Genomic DNA, 13,890 nt, shown 5'->3' with positions numbered 1-13,890 from the left:
AATATTTTCCAACTGTTATTTCTAATCGCCTATTTTTTAACCATTTCTGATATAATCGTTTAAAATTTTCAAACATTTAAACTGAATCACCAATGGAACCAATAACCAATATCAATTGAAAAGATTGGTAAGATTGCTCTACAGGGGAGTTTTGTGAATATGAGGACAGGACTGATGAGGAGTGACGACACGAGGCAGGTTTCTTTCATCTTCCGCACTTTCTATATTGTCATGATTGCATGCTGATGTAGTGATCATTATACAGTAAATTTATATATAATTTAAATGAATGTACTTAGACTTATAAATTAAGTTTCAAGTGTTCAAAAGTTTCAGATTTTTGGGTTTTGTTCAGTTTAGATTTTGCTACTGACTTCTGATAATATTTTTTTTTTTGTCAACGACTTCTGATAATATATGTTCCAAAAAGCAGCCGGATTCGAGAAACACAGAACAAACAAATTAAAACAATGGTTTTTTTGCTAAAAGGTTTAACAGAGGGGTGTTCAATCTGCTGACCGAACCGACCGATCCCAACCTAACCAAACTAAAACATTATGGTTGGTTTCGGTTATTCCATATACACCGAATAAAATGTCCTTTCGGCATGACTTTGCATCTTTATAAAAAGGAAAAATAATTAAAAAAAAAGGAAAAAAGAATTAGAAAAAAAAGGAAGGACAGGTTTCTTTCTTCTATCCCATTCTTGGAGAGAGATTTCCGTAGATCTTTAGTACTAGAAGCCATTGATAAATCCAACTTGTAAAGTCTAGGTAAATTTCTCTATTGTTAATCGAAATTGGCTATTTTGAGGCATGAATTAGACTCGGGGTACCTTGTTTTAGATTTTGATAAACTCTGTGATTTCCATCGCAAAGTTTAGTTTTTTTGTGTTCTTTCCGTTGTGAATCTGTTTATAATTTTGAGAATTTTATAGTTTCTATAACCCTCGAATTGTTGTTTCTCATCAAGTTTTGAATTATATTTTTTTTGCAGGATTAAGAAAGGGATTATACTCTGACTCTGATGGCTACAGATCGGATCAGCAATCTGCCAGATGAAATTCTCGGCAAAATCCTGTCTTTAATTCCGACCAAACTTGCTGCTTCGACCGCGGTTCTGTCCAAGAGGTGGATGAATTTGCTTCCTCTTGTAGACAGCCTTGATTTTGATGAATCGATGCTTCTATATCCCGACAGAAAAGACGGAGAAGAAGAACCAACAAGTATTGAAAGTCGTCGTCGACGACGACATCGCTTCTCTGATTTCGTGGACAAAACACTTGATCTGTTAAGCAATTCTACCATCAAGAAATTCTCTCTAATATGTGATTATGAGGATGACGAATCTCGTGTCAATTGTTGGATTCGCACTGCTCTGGGACGGGGCAGCGTAGAGCTAAACTTAAAGTCAAATTTCAGTATCGGTATAGATTCTGAGTTTTTCACAAGCAACACACTGGTTAAGCTCACAATAACCGATAAATTTTGTCTTGAAGGTCGTCGTCTTCCTCTTGGAGGAGTGTTTTTCCCTGCGCTCAAAACACTTACACTTGTTTCAGTTGCCTTTATATCTCCTAAAATGCATCAGCTCTTCATCGAGGGCTGCCCTGCCTTAGAAGATTTATTCATATGTGTTTGGACGGGCTACTTGTCGACTCCATACGTCAAGCGATTAACTATCACTAGTGATTTTGATGACGATTTCGAACTCCGTGGCCTTACTCTTAAGACAAAGAGTTTGGTGTACCTTGACTACTCTAGTTACGTTGCGGCACATTATTTTGTTGATTTGGATTCGCTTGTCGAAGCTAGACTAGATCTTCGATTATATGGGTTAGATGATGATGGTTGTCCAGATTTCAATGAAATCTGTGGCGATATTTCAACTCTGATTGAAGGTATGAAAAACATTAAGAGCCTTCAATTGTCTGCTGATTCTCTAGAGGTCAGTTTTGCTGCTACTACTTCTTCTTGTAGTATCTATCACATGGTGATAATGGTTTATGTATCAGGTGTTTCACTTTTGTTGTGACTCCATGCCCGTGCTCAACAACCTACTTACTTTATCTATCGAAAGTGACGAGGAAAAAGGCTGGGAAGTAATCCCACGCCTGCTCCATAACTCCCCAAATCTACAAACTTTAGTCATTAAGGTATCAATTTTTTTGATCTTTTAAGACACATTGCTTTTCTCTGTTGCCATTTATACATGTCTATCAAATGGTGTGGTCTGTTTGTTGTGGTTCCAGGGTCTTGTGCACAGAGTCACAGAGTGGTGTGGAAATGCGTGCCCTTGCATCCAAAACTCGGAAATGGTATGCTGTTTGTCGAGGTGTCAAGTGAAGGAAGCCTTGGAGAGTTACAACAAATGAGACATTTCTTTGGGAAGTTGGAATGTCTTGAAACTGTGAAAGTTGGCTTTGAAGAAAGCACCTTCAACAATAAATACATGCGAGCTATTCTAATGGCTATCCCCAGAGTTTCATCAAAATGCATCATCCAATTTATCTGATTTTTTTCTCTTTTTTATAACTTTTTGTGCTGAGATTTGATGGCATGAGAGTATGGATTATATAATAAGTTATATGGCAGTTTCGAATTTATAAAATTTGTTTTTGCAAAAGCATATTATATGCATGCTTCTCTAATTTTGCATTGGAATTTCTCACGTGTTGCAACACAAGAATATACAGCAATCTGTGAAAGAGCATTTACAAGAGGATGGAGGGTTACTTGGGTTAAGTATTACCATATAATTCATCTCACATTCAACAAGAAGATCGATTCTCTTAAGGTGTTACGCAAAACGCTCGACAAAATGATTTCGACTCTGGAAATGGAATAGGCGGCCGCTCAACAATCCATCATGAATGGTTCACCCGTTTCTGATGAATTAAAGCTCCAGTCAACATCCCGGTTTCTGTTTTTTTTATTTTTCTTAAGTTAGTTTGAGAAGGAGGATGTTGAAGGTTATCTACAGCTTTCAGCAAAGAACTAAAGCTGCATTGTGGGATGCATACTTGTACGTGAAAGCCGATGATGATGTGCATGTAAGATTAGGTGATACTAAACACTCGTGCTTATCTCAAATTGTGTATGCAGAAACGTACTTCACTAGTACGTGAATGAGGATGTCTCTTTTTTTCCATGGTTTCTGAGAATGGATGACCGTAGGCTATGTTGTGGTACAACAGGTAGAAAAAACCAAGTTCCCTTATCTATTTCCAATGATAAGGGAACTTTTACCAATTCCAATGAACAGCAGGTTGTGAGTGGAAGGCGCAGGCGGGGAACATCTGTGTTGCCTCGTTCGATTGGAGCTGCAGTGGGATTTGTAGATCAGCGGATCGGATGAGGGTGTTCATCGGAGGTGTGGAGAAGGTCCAAACGCTCTCTAGTCTTGGCTGCATCTTTCTGAACAAAATAAGAGAAGAAAAAGAAGAATACAGAAATCCGCTCAACACTTGGTAATAAGGCACACATTAATTTAAAACTGCGCAACACGCTCTCAACGTTACTCTTAAAGTATGTATCTTGTGAACTGAGATGAGAAGGGTGCTTTTTTCCCTCCCAGAGACTTTTTTTTTTTTTTTTTTTATGGGGCACAAATAAAAAGTTTAAACTCATTTTCATTGAGTTTAAAATCTCTCTAAATTTTTAAGAAAATATAAATAACTGATATTTCATAAATTATACGTTTATATAAGTTTTACAATATTTTATAAATTATAAGCTAAACAAAATCATAATCATTATACAGATTTACAAAATATTTTTATTAATCTATTAGAACATAGATGGATGATTACTTTAATGAGTTTACTTAATTTGTTAAAAAAGTATAATTGGAAAAGAAAATAAGAAGGAAATAAATTTTAATAAATATATGAAAGAAAGGAAAAAAGTCAGCCAATTAAAAAGAAAGGTAAAAAAATGGAGGAAGAGAGAAACAACTCAAAAAAGGGAATATGGGATATTCAAGAAATGATAAGAGAAAGAAAACAAATAAATATATACAAACAGATAAAAGAACAAGAGAGACAAGAGGCATCGAACTCTACACTTAAAAAGTCAAAGCGTATAACAATAGCCTCAGTATGGGGCACTTGCCCCACCCTCTATGCTGTATATCCGCCCCTGTTCCCTCCTCCATGTTACTCTTAAGTTAAACTAAATTATAAAATGGTCTCAATACGTTTCTTTTCTTTCCTTTTCTTTTCAAATTGACAATATAAATTCAGAGGAGCTCTGAATATCGGATTCAACTCTAAATCACCATTGGTATCCTTGTTGCCAACGTATTGAACTTCTTCTTCTCCAAGATTAGCGACGGGAGGGGTTGGAGGCTCAGCCTCGGCGGTGCCGTCGTTTCTGCTCTCATCATCACCGTCGGTTCTTCTTATCCTCCCGGGCACACCCAACTGCATGATCGAGCGAAATCAACTCGAGCTAACCGGAACGAAACTCCTTAACCGTAAGATCCGAGGCGTCGACGACGAGATGAACGACTTGATCGGCGACAGCGAAGCTTCGAAGCTCGTGGAGCATCCATATAACGATGGCGATTCTGATCTCGTCTTACCAGTAGCTCACCGGAATCAGTGTCATAATGTTCTACGCGCCGGTTCTGTTCCAAACGATCGGATTCGGTAGCGAGGCCGCTCAGATGTCCGCGGTAGTAACCGGTTTGGTTAACCTCGGAGCTACCATGGTCTTGATATTCGGCGTTGATAAATGGGGAAGACGAGTAGACGACTTCTCTTCCCTGAAGGAGAGGATTCTCCAAATTGCTAATTTCTCAGGTTTATTCAATTTCTTCATCTTTCTGGTTTTAGTCAACAATCAATCCGGTTATTATGTACCGGTTTAGTCGCTTTAACAATCAGTGTGGTCTTGTTCATATGCATCCACATGGCAGCGTTCGCTTGGTCGTGGGGTCCACTTGGATGGCTAGTACCGTTGGAGGTTTTCCTTCTCGAAATCCGATCGGCGGCTCAGCGGAGTCGATGAACAGAATTTCACGTATGTAATCACAATCGCACAAGTGTTTCTGCTGATGCTTTGTCACATGCTTCATCTACTTTTTATTGCCGGAGAAGAGAGGGGTGCGATGGAGGAGATGAGTCAGGTTTGGAGATCGCATTTGTCACCCTGGTCGTGTAGAGATGGGCAATGTTCATAAAGGGACCATGAAATCGAAAATATGTATATCCCCTCTTTTGTTTATTATTTATATATTGTTTTTAATCAATCAAAAGCCGATTAATTTGGTATAGATGCTTTTTCTTAGAAGCAAAATACCTAATTTTTTTCTTATCGCCATTGCTCAAACTTTCTCTGGTGCTCTTTATTATCATCAACACCACATAGAACCCCATTTACTAAACCTGACAGTAAAGGAACAGTACAAGTCTTATTTGAGTTTCGAAAACAATCAGAGAGTTTGATTATTTTATTAAATTCATAATTAAGAATGTGAGAAAACAATAGTTTCGATTCATTACATAACTGATTTAACCATTTTCGTCAGACATGGCTCATCCTTGAACTTCGCATAAGATGGAAGATCAAGAGCTCTCTTTGCAACGAGATTCTCCACTGAAGGGAAATTAGCCTGCAGAGAGAAGAAGATCACAGGCTCAAATGACGAATGGATGATAACAAAGTAAAATAAAACTACCTCAGGACGTATATAGCCAACGATAATAAGACGTAGCTCTTCTCCGTAGAAGCCTTACAGTGAAATCGTGACACAACCATTGCTCCTCTCTAACAAAAGCTAAGATAAAGAAAACAACCATTGCAAGAGTGAAAAAGTTTATTAAGTTTTTATCAACTCACAATAGTTTTGACGGTGTTGTTGAAATAAGGATTCCAACCAATGCTCATGACCATTTTGTGGACACCTCTCGTTGCCAAGGCCGCCCAACCAGAGTGCACTCCCGAAGGATGTTCGATTATCTCATCATCCGCATAATCATTTGTTGAAAATTTAGCTGATAAAATTGCAGCGATATTGAAAGTTCGCCGTTTAGGGGCCAATCGTGCATCGCTCTCTGCAAACGCTAGTCTGAACTTCTCTGCTATTGGCAGCTCATTGGAGTTCAAGGATAATGAGGCGGATGCCGGATTCTGCAAAACTCCTCTAACAAGCCATGTCGCAGGATCAATATCTTTCACAAATGCATCATCCAATGCAACATCTGGTAATGCTTCTCGAGGAGCCTCGTGTAGACTGTAAGTGAGAAATGAGGGCTTGGGATTTACCACTATTCTTGGGCACTCCATGGATAGCATCTCCAATGAATCCTTATCGATTCGTGGCTGCAACAACAGCAAATTAAATCTACAAAGTGTGAAGAAACTCTTGCACCAAAGCACACGAACACTGAATGGCTACAGAAAAGAATTGATCAAGATTAGAAAGTAAATTCTTCTGATTGACTGGTAGCTTATTAGTCAGAGGGACAATACGTACCCAAACAAGCCAAGGTAATGATTGACCACCATGACCGATCTCTGTAGTGTCTAGTTCTTCCCATGTTTCTCCTTCAACATTACTCAGGTTTGGCTTATGAATAGGTGCAGCACATTCATAAGGTATTTATTGGTAGTAGGAGATGAATATATATATACAATCACACACCAAAATAAGTTGCTGCTTCTAGTTTCTCAAGCTAATTCAAAAGCAAAAGTTGAGCTCAGGGTGCAAACAGCTTGTAATTATGAGAGAGAGAGCTATCACAACATAGGGGCAATGGATTATCAGGAATGAAGCTTTGAGTTTTGTGGTCCCTTAGGTTTCAATTAATCAGTACTTGACCTGAGTTGGAAGTTCAAGTTTTTTTTACCTTCCAATCTGGCGGGGAAATTTTCTCGATGATGGCGACATGACTATCCCATTTATCAACCACTGCAGCCAATAGTTTCTTTGCAAACCTTTGGAAAAGCACGTAGTGGGAATAAAATATTCAGAATTTATTTCCGAGTAAGCAGCAATTACAATCCATTCAAATTTTTTTATAGATTACCGTAAAACAAGTTTGCTGTACACCAGCTTAGGGGGAGCTGAAAGCACTTCTGCTTCTGCAGAAAGAGAGGATAAACAGCAGGTTAAAAGATAGGAAATTTCCATGAGCCACAAACAAGAGTCTCTTTGCGATATAAGTAAAACAAAACAGGGAAACATATCTTCAGGGTAAAACTTACCGATTTTCGATTCGTTTTCATAATAGCGCACAAGCTCATCTTCTTCTTCACTTGTTTCTGTTTTAACTGGGGGTCCTCCAAAACTCATGTGGTTATATTCCAACAAAGACGTCTTGTCAAACTCGTATCCAGGCTCTGAATAAACCAATCATTATACACTGAAGTTATGTCACAAACATTTTGAATGAAGAGTCAAGCAACTGATCCACAGAGTAGACTAATCAGAATCAGGAAATAGTATCGACAAAACCACATAAATTACAATGAGATTCCTACATTCGTGACTTTATTGCAGCAGGAAACAAAACAAGATCAAAACATGTTTAGTAGGTCCTGGATACTTACCTCTTCTTGCATTTATCCTCTTCTCAAAGAGACGAATTGGGTCTGAGCCTTCTAAGCATGCGGCATAAAGTATTACTCTGTCAAGATCATCCAGCACATATATATCAGAGAGGGCAGACTCAACACTCATACGAATAGCAAAGAACCATATAGTTGTTCATCTTTAGCTGAAAATTCGAAATGAAGTAAAAAGACTTGATTTTTATAGACTTGAGGAAATATCATTTCAGGTTTGAGCACGACACACATGCAATTCTCTAATCTGAGCCTAATTCGTGTCCCACCAAGCCGCAAAGATGACCGGATTGTTCCAATTTCAAGTAAAGGCGAATTCTCATTTCCAGCTAAATTTCCAGTTCCATATAAATCAACGAAGCGAATACGATTTTAGAAACGAGCATGGAAGGAACCAAAGAGAGAGTATAAAATCATACAGAGCGAGCTCGCGGGCGGCTCGAGGGCTGCTTAATCGGCCGCTCTTATCTATCTTCGGCATCGGGACATCTTTCACTTCCTCCGCGGAAATTGTCGGCGTACGTAGAGCGCCTCTCGTCGGAGATAGAATCAGTCGTAGTGACGACGAACGGCTATTTCCCGTTCGAAGTGATACCAAGTTCGTCGGCCGGAGCGAATCCACCAGTGTAAATCCTAGAGAACGGTGAGAATCAGGAGAAACATTACTGGAGAAGTAACAGAGACTCGAGGAAGAACGTAGGCAAAGCGGCGAGATGCTTCCCTCCATTTTTGTTTCGAGCTCTCCTGCTTCTTCGTGTTTAGTAGAGAAGCAGATAACGATATCCGTAAAATTAAAAAATAAAAACCGGAAAAGAAAGAAAACCAAAAAACTATCGGAGAAAGGGATAAAAGAAAGAAATGCAAGAAGCAGAAACGTACAACGACGTTTTTAGAACTTTGACGCTCTAAAAAGCCAAACAAATAAAAAAAGTGGCCTATACAGAGATCGAACCTGTGACCTTCGCGTTAAAATTGGTCATCTGAGCTAATAGGCCGATACGTTAAAATTGGTACGGGACAATATCAATAAAAACGATTGGTAAGAGTATATACATTAGTGAATATTATTATTTTTTGGTTTTGAGTTTTTGGAAGAACCTGTCTTAATTTGTTGGTTCTATTAGTGAACCTCAAAATGGAATTCATCAAAAAAAAAAATTATTTTTAAATTCAAATTTTTTAATTTTGATTATAAATTTAAACACATATTTATTTTTTGTTTTGTCTCAACATTTGTGTTTGTAATGTGATGTGTAATCATAACATAAATGTGTGTTGTTAATCTTCATCTTTGTTCTTTCTTTGAAACATTTGCTATTATGATCCTTCATGTTTTGTTATTGGAGTACTACAGTGTCATATATCGACTGTAAATTGGTTTCTATCTACCACATATCATCATCAATTTTATTTTTCACTATAAGTCTTAAATGGAGACTCTATAAGCCGTGAGAAGAAGACAATACTAACGTAGCATATTTCTGACATTCTGCGGTTTACAAATTAATGTATCAATAACAGCAAATGATCTAACTTCAGTATCTTATTAACTTTCACCATGTGTTCGTGATCATCTATATGCTAACAACTAGCATATTCCCTTGTGTAGATATTAGAAAACTGAAACAAAGAAAAAAACAAATGAAAGATTGATTCGCAAAGCGCCACAGCTTCCTCTATTTCACTCAAGTCACAAGGGCATTGTTCTCCAATGGAGTGAAGGAGAAATTTCCAGAGAATATGGGCTCTTTATCCGTGCATCACAAAACAGAACATTATAGGAAATGCATATCTATTTGAACTGCAAAACTATACAAGCAAAATTATTTGTATGTTGCAGCTAATAAAGCATTATAAGATAATGGGAGGTTAGTAATGCACATGTTAAAGAAAGAGAACCAACTTCTCCCCGGACATACCTGGCCATTTCCTGAACACACACAAAAGCAATGTATCTCAAAACAGTTTGATACACAGAGCCTAAATTTGTATGTATGCGTATGTGTGTGTTTGTGAGAGAGGTAGAGAGAGTAAAGTCATGCCTTTTGTTAAATCCGTTTCATCAAGTGTTGTTATTCCATCATCAGAAAATATGTTCCTACAATCCAATTTACTTTCAAATAAAGCAGCATCAAGTTCTACAAACACATATAATCCATTGATGGATCAACTTGGAACTCTCCTCCTTCCCATGGAATCTTTTAATTGATATATACCTCCCTGCAGAAGCCAGGTACCAATATTACTACGGAGATGAGAAGACATCTTTCACTGCAGAAGCTGCGGTCAAGTAATTGAGTGTATTCCTCAGCGTCTCCCTCTCTCTCTTTAACCTAGCCTCCGTGTCCTCAAGCTCCATCAGCGCTTGCTGCTCCATTGGAGCTCCTTCCAACGTGCTTCCGACGAAGAACGAGAACGGAGTCGGAAACTGATTTTTCCTCAGATCCTGCGCCTCTTTCTCTAGTTTCCCATTCAATCTGTTCGAAAATCGGATCACTTCCTTCATCAGAACCTCAATCTCGTTGGCCAATTCGTCCAGATTCTCCTCACCGGACGGTCGATCCTCCAGCCACGTCACCTTCGCGACGAGGTAGGGCTTCGTACGAACGAGATCCGTGATGCAGAATTGCTCCTGGCCTTTACAGATTATGAAGAAGCGATCGTTGATGAGCCGCTCGTGCTTCACGATCTCTCCGACGCAGCCGATACCGGCGGTGGAACCTGATAAGGCGTCGGAGTAGACTTCGCAAACGAGGAGAAAAGAGTGTGGATTGAAAGAAAATGAAATAAACGAAGAGCAAACAAAAAAATTTGTCCCCACATTCTTGACGAATCACAGCCCAACACGTGGCTGTGATACCGTATCTTCAGCATCGTCCAGAAGAGACGGTATCACGAAAAAATGCTCATTTTTCTTTTTTTTTAAATGGATTGTGCATATGATTTTGAGCCATAATCCTGGGTTAATCCCCCGATGGACGTGCTCTAAGATTGCTCTTCAACTCTTGACGAGAGTTTTGTGAGAATTCTTTAATAAGGTGGCACAACTGAGCTAATAGTCCTTGTTTTTTGTTCATACCTTTACTCTTTGCGTCTAAAATCTAATAAGGGTTTTTATAAAAAGGCGTTCTGGTTTAGTTCACTTTCATTTTTCCTTTCGATTTTGGGTTTTTTGTTCGGTTTTGGCATTCTATTGGTTTTCGATTCATTGGTTTATCGAATTAAATTGTGGAGAAACTATTGTAGAATGTGAAAACATTATACATAAGTTGGAAAAGTTATTATAGATGATAGATCCATATTGGTCATCAGTGATCTCAATAATGTAACAAGACTTGCTGAAAGGCAATGATGTGTTGCCAAATTTTACTTTGCTAATAATGTAACGAGACTCAATTAAGACGGGTCAAATTATAAACATTATTTTTTTGTCGACATACTTTCGTGTCATTAAAACCCAAAGGGCAAATGGTACATTCTTGGCCCAACATTAAGCCCAACGGAATTACACGTAATTATAAAGATAAGCATAAATTACAAGACACGTGTAGCTAAACAGAGACAAGAAATCCCACGTGGTCATCACCACCGTGAGCTTCCACCACCGATTAAGCAAGACAAAGAACTTTGTCATCTCCGCCAAGACTCCTCAAGTTATGCTATGATGCACTGGGATTCCTTTTGCAGATTCGCCAGAAGAGATCAAGAAGAGCAAAGGCTTGATCCACCGGAAAGAAACTTCAGTGAACCGAAGCCGGAATATTCTCCAGAGAGCCACCAGAACACGGCGAGAACTCTAGATCTTCATACTCCTCTCCAAATTTGACCGAATCATCTTGTTAAAACCTCCCTGAAATAACCACCGCTCGATTTAACCATCTAGAGAGAGCAGGGATTTACACTTCGTGAAAGAGATAACAAGCGCTGGTGAGACAAGAGCTCGACAGATCTCTCGGAATTTGACTACTTCAAAATCAATCGAAGAGTCGATCAAAACATGCAAAAGGAGAAGTCTAAAAAAACTTTAAAAAAAACTAGAACCGAACAAGTTGGAGTTACAAATCCGATAAACGGAAGTTATTCATCCGAAAATATATAACAGCAACAACGGATAAGAGTTTTCGAAGAGACTCGAGAGAACTTTCTAAGATTGGATCTGATTGGTAGCATTTATGGGGCGGTTGAAAAATTGCTATCAATCAATAACGTCGGTTGGAGAAAGTGTTTACAACCATGGTTGTATGCTCGGTGAGGTTTAGGAGTTTGATTCTGACATGTTTCTGCTGGTTCTGCTTCAACGACAGGAATTTCTGCATTAAAACCAGGACCACCATCTCTCGTCAGCTTATGTCTTGGGATGTTGGGAGGCATTTGGAGGAAATCATTCCTTGTTTAGCTGATATCTCTGTCATATTTCCTGCCGCGATCAAGCTTAGTTAGTGTTTTCTTCCTTCAAGCTTTATTGGCTATGTCCAAGTCTTTTTAGTTGGTTTGGTAATGTATACACTTGCTAAATCGAAGGCGTATTCATGTGCCACAGATGTCTATTGCAGCCATTGCTAAAAGAAGAAAGCTACTGGATGATGATTTGATTATCTCTTTGGCTGACAGTTCTTGGGAAATTCTAGACGTTAGCGGTTCAGATGTTTCGAATTCCGGCTTGGCTAAAGCGGCGGAAATTTGCAAATCCCTCCGAGCTGTGGACATTAGGTATTATTTTATACTAAGAAATAAGTTGACCTATGTGTCTGTGTCCTGATCTCTGTGCTCGTACCTCATGTCATGCTTTCTTAATTGTTTTAGGCTCTGATATCTGTCCTTTGACCGAATTTTCTGTACAATTTGGTTCCTTTGAGATGGGAAGAACAAATATACCAAACCCAATCCTGATTGTGTTGAGTTTCAGTGGATTTTCGTATGGTCTTGCTGGTTCTTTAGCTAGGAGCTTTTGCATGTTGGATAAGTGTGTGTTTGTTTGCACTGCAGTATCATATGGTTGCTTTGATTTGTTATGCAGCCGGTGCAACAAAATCACATATATGGGCGTCTCAGAGCTTGTACAACACTGTCGATCGTTGGAGACTCTTAGATGCGGGTAAAATTTTAATTTTTCCATCCAGCAAAGTGCAGAAAAGTGGCGTCTAATGTGTTTTTGTTGGGGTGGCTTGTTTGTTTATTCATTCATTAAGTGATTTATGGGTAAAGTGAGATAGAAATGAACCCATAGTATGTGGGTTTGACTAGGGCTAACAAACTTTTTGAAACAGGCAATGAGGATAACATTAATATTGCAGAGGATGCCGAAGTAGTGAGTCCAAGGCACGCAGATCTTTGAGTATGTTTAAGCCAAACCTGAGTAATGTTGAAGGAGAAACATGGGAAGAACTAGACACTACAGAGATTGGTCATGGTGGTCAATCATTGCGTTGGCTTGTTTAGGTACGTATTGTCCCTCTGACTAATAAGTTACCTGTGAATAGGAAAAATTTACTTTCGAGTCTTGATCAATTCTTTTTCAATCTGCTTCTCTAGCCATTCAGTGTTTGTTTTCTTTGGTGCAAGAGTTTCTTCTCACTTTCTAGATTTAATTTACTGTTGTTGTAGCCACGAATTAATAAGGGTTCATTGGAGATGCTAACACGGAGTGCCCAAGAATAGTGGTAAATCCCAAGCCCTCACTTCTCACTTACAGTCTCACTTGCATTGGATGAGCCATTTGTGAAATATATTGATCCTGAGACGTGGGTTGTTAGAGGATTTGTGCAGAATCCCACATCCGCCGCATTATCCTTGAACTCCAATGAGCTGCCAATAGCAGAGAAGTTCAGACTAGCGTTTGTGGAGAGAGATGCACGATTGGCTCCTAAACGAGCAAAGAATGCAAGGCAACATCAACGTCGTGCTGAGAGAAATTGGATGATGTCCAGTGACGAAGCCAAAGCAATAGTTTTTGCATCAAAGGCCACCAGATCTTTGCACAAGAGTTAGTTTTCTAAGGAATGAGGAATCTTTGCACAAGATCAGTGGATGTTCCAAGCATGCATTTCTCTACTGTGGTTATGTTAAATCATTTACTGAGGAATGAGAATTCTTTGCACAAGATCAGTGGATATTCCAAGCATGCATGCCTCTTTCCTACTGTTATTATGTAAATTCATTTCACATCGTTTTGTGGGAAGCAAAAAAAGCGAATAGAGAGAGTGGCTGCTTTGTATCTGTTTCTTGACTCTAATTTGCAGATGTTTTGTTAGTGCTACAATTAAAGTGGTACAAAACGAATTGATGATATAGAAAAATGAGCTGCGTCTCTTGGCATTTC

General features: G+C 38.8%; 4 protein-coding genes and 2 pseudogenes across 4 annotated transcripts; 3 read left to right on the top strand and 3 right to left on the bottom strand.

The window, feature by feature from the left end:
• The first annotated feature begins 638 nt into the window (after window positions 1-638).
• Window positions 639-2,647, top strand: LOC18029291 (F-box protein At4g27050). Its single transcript, XM_006413138.2, is given in 5 exon segments — window positions 639-773; window positions 997-1,947; window positions 2,015-2,155; window positions 2,252-2,297; window positions 2,300-2,647. Coding segments are annotated over 4 exon segments (1,323 nt in total). The 5' UTR covers window positions 639-773; window positions 997-1,026; the 3' UTR covers window positions 2,515-2,647.
• Window positions 2,648-4,238: 1,591 nt separating this feature from the next.
• Window positions 4,239-5,359, top strand: LOC18029290 (annotated as a pseudogene).
• Window positions 5,360-5,502: 143 nt separating this feature from the next.
• On the bottom strand, window positions 5,503-6,290 carry LOC112081881. The gene is made up of 2 exons (XM_024148729.1): window positions 5,844-6,290; window positions 5,503-5,616 (listed from the first exon to the last, which is right to left on the bottom strand). Exons 1-2 carry the CDS (start codon window positions 6,288-6,290, stop codon window positions 5,503-5,505), a joined length of 561 nt encoding a protein of 186 aa, XP_024004497.1.
• Window positions 6,013-8,374, bottom strand: LOC18029289. The gene is given in 7 exon segments (XM_024149440.1): window positions 6,013-6,326; window positions 6,481-6,573; window positions 6,854-6,941; window positions 7,034-7,101; window positions 7,103-7,346; window positions 7,557-7,633; window positions 7,991-8,374. Coding segments are annotated over 6 exon segments (795 nt in total). The 5' UTR covers window positions 8,299-8,374; the 3' UTR covers window positions 6,013-6,326; window positions 6,481-6,563.
• A 1,240-nt stretch (window positions 8,375-9,614) lies between these two features.
• On the bottom strand, window positions 9,615-11,205 carry LOC18029288. Its single transcript, XM_006413134.2, has 2 exons — window positions 11,110-11,205; window positions 9,615-10,395 (listed from the first exon to the last, which is right to left on the bottom strand). Exons 1-2 carry the CDS (start codon window positions 11,203-11,205, stop codon window positions 9,817-9,819), a joined length of 675 nt encoding a protein of 224 aa, XP_006413197.2. The 3' UTR covers window positions 9,615-9,816.
• On the top strand, window positions 10,985-13,886 carry LOC18029287 (annotated as a pseudogene).
• The last annotated feature ends 4 nt before the right edge of the window (window positions 13,887-13,890 follow it).

This window comes from Eutrema salsugineum, unplaced genomic scaffold (assembly GCF_000478725.1).
Source record: "Eutrema salsugineum unplaced genomic scaffold, Eutsalg1_0 scaffold_1, whole genome shotgun sequence".
NCBI classification, from domain to species: Eukaryota; Viridiplantae; Streptophyta; class Magnoliopsida; order Brassicales; family Brassicaceae; genus Eutrema; species Eutrema salsugineum.
The sequence above is the reverse complement of the archived record's forward strand: the minus strand, read 5'-3'. Positions and strand labels throughout refer to the sequence as shown.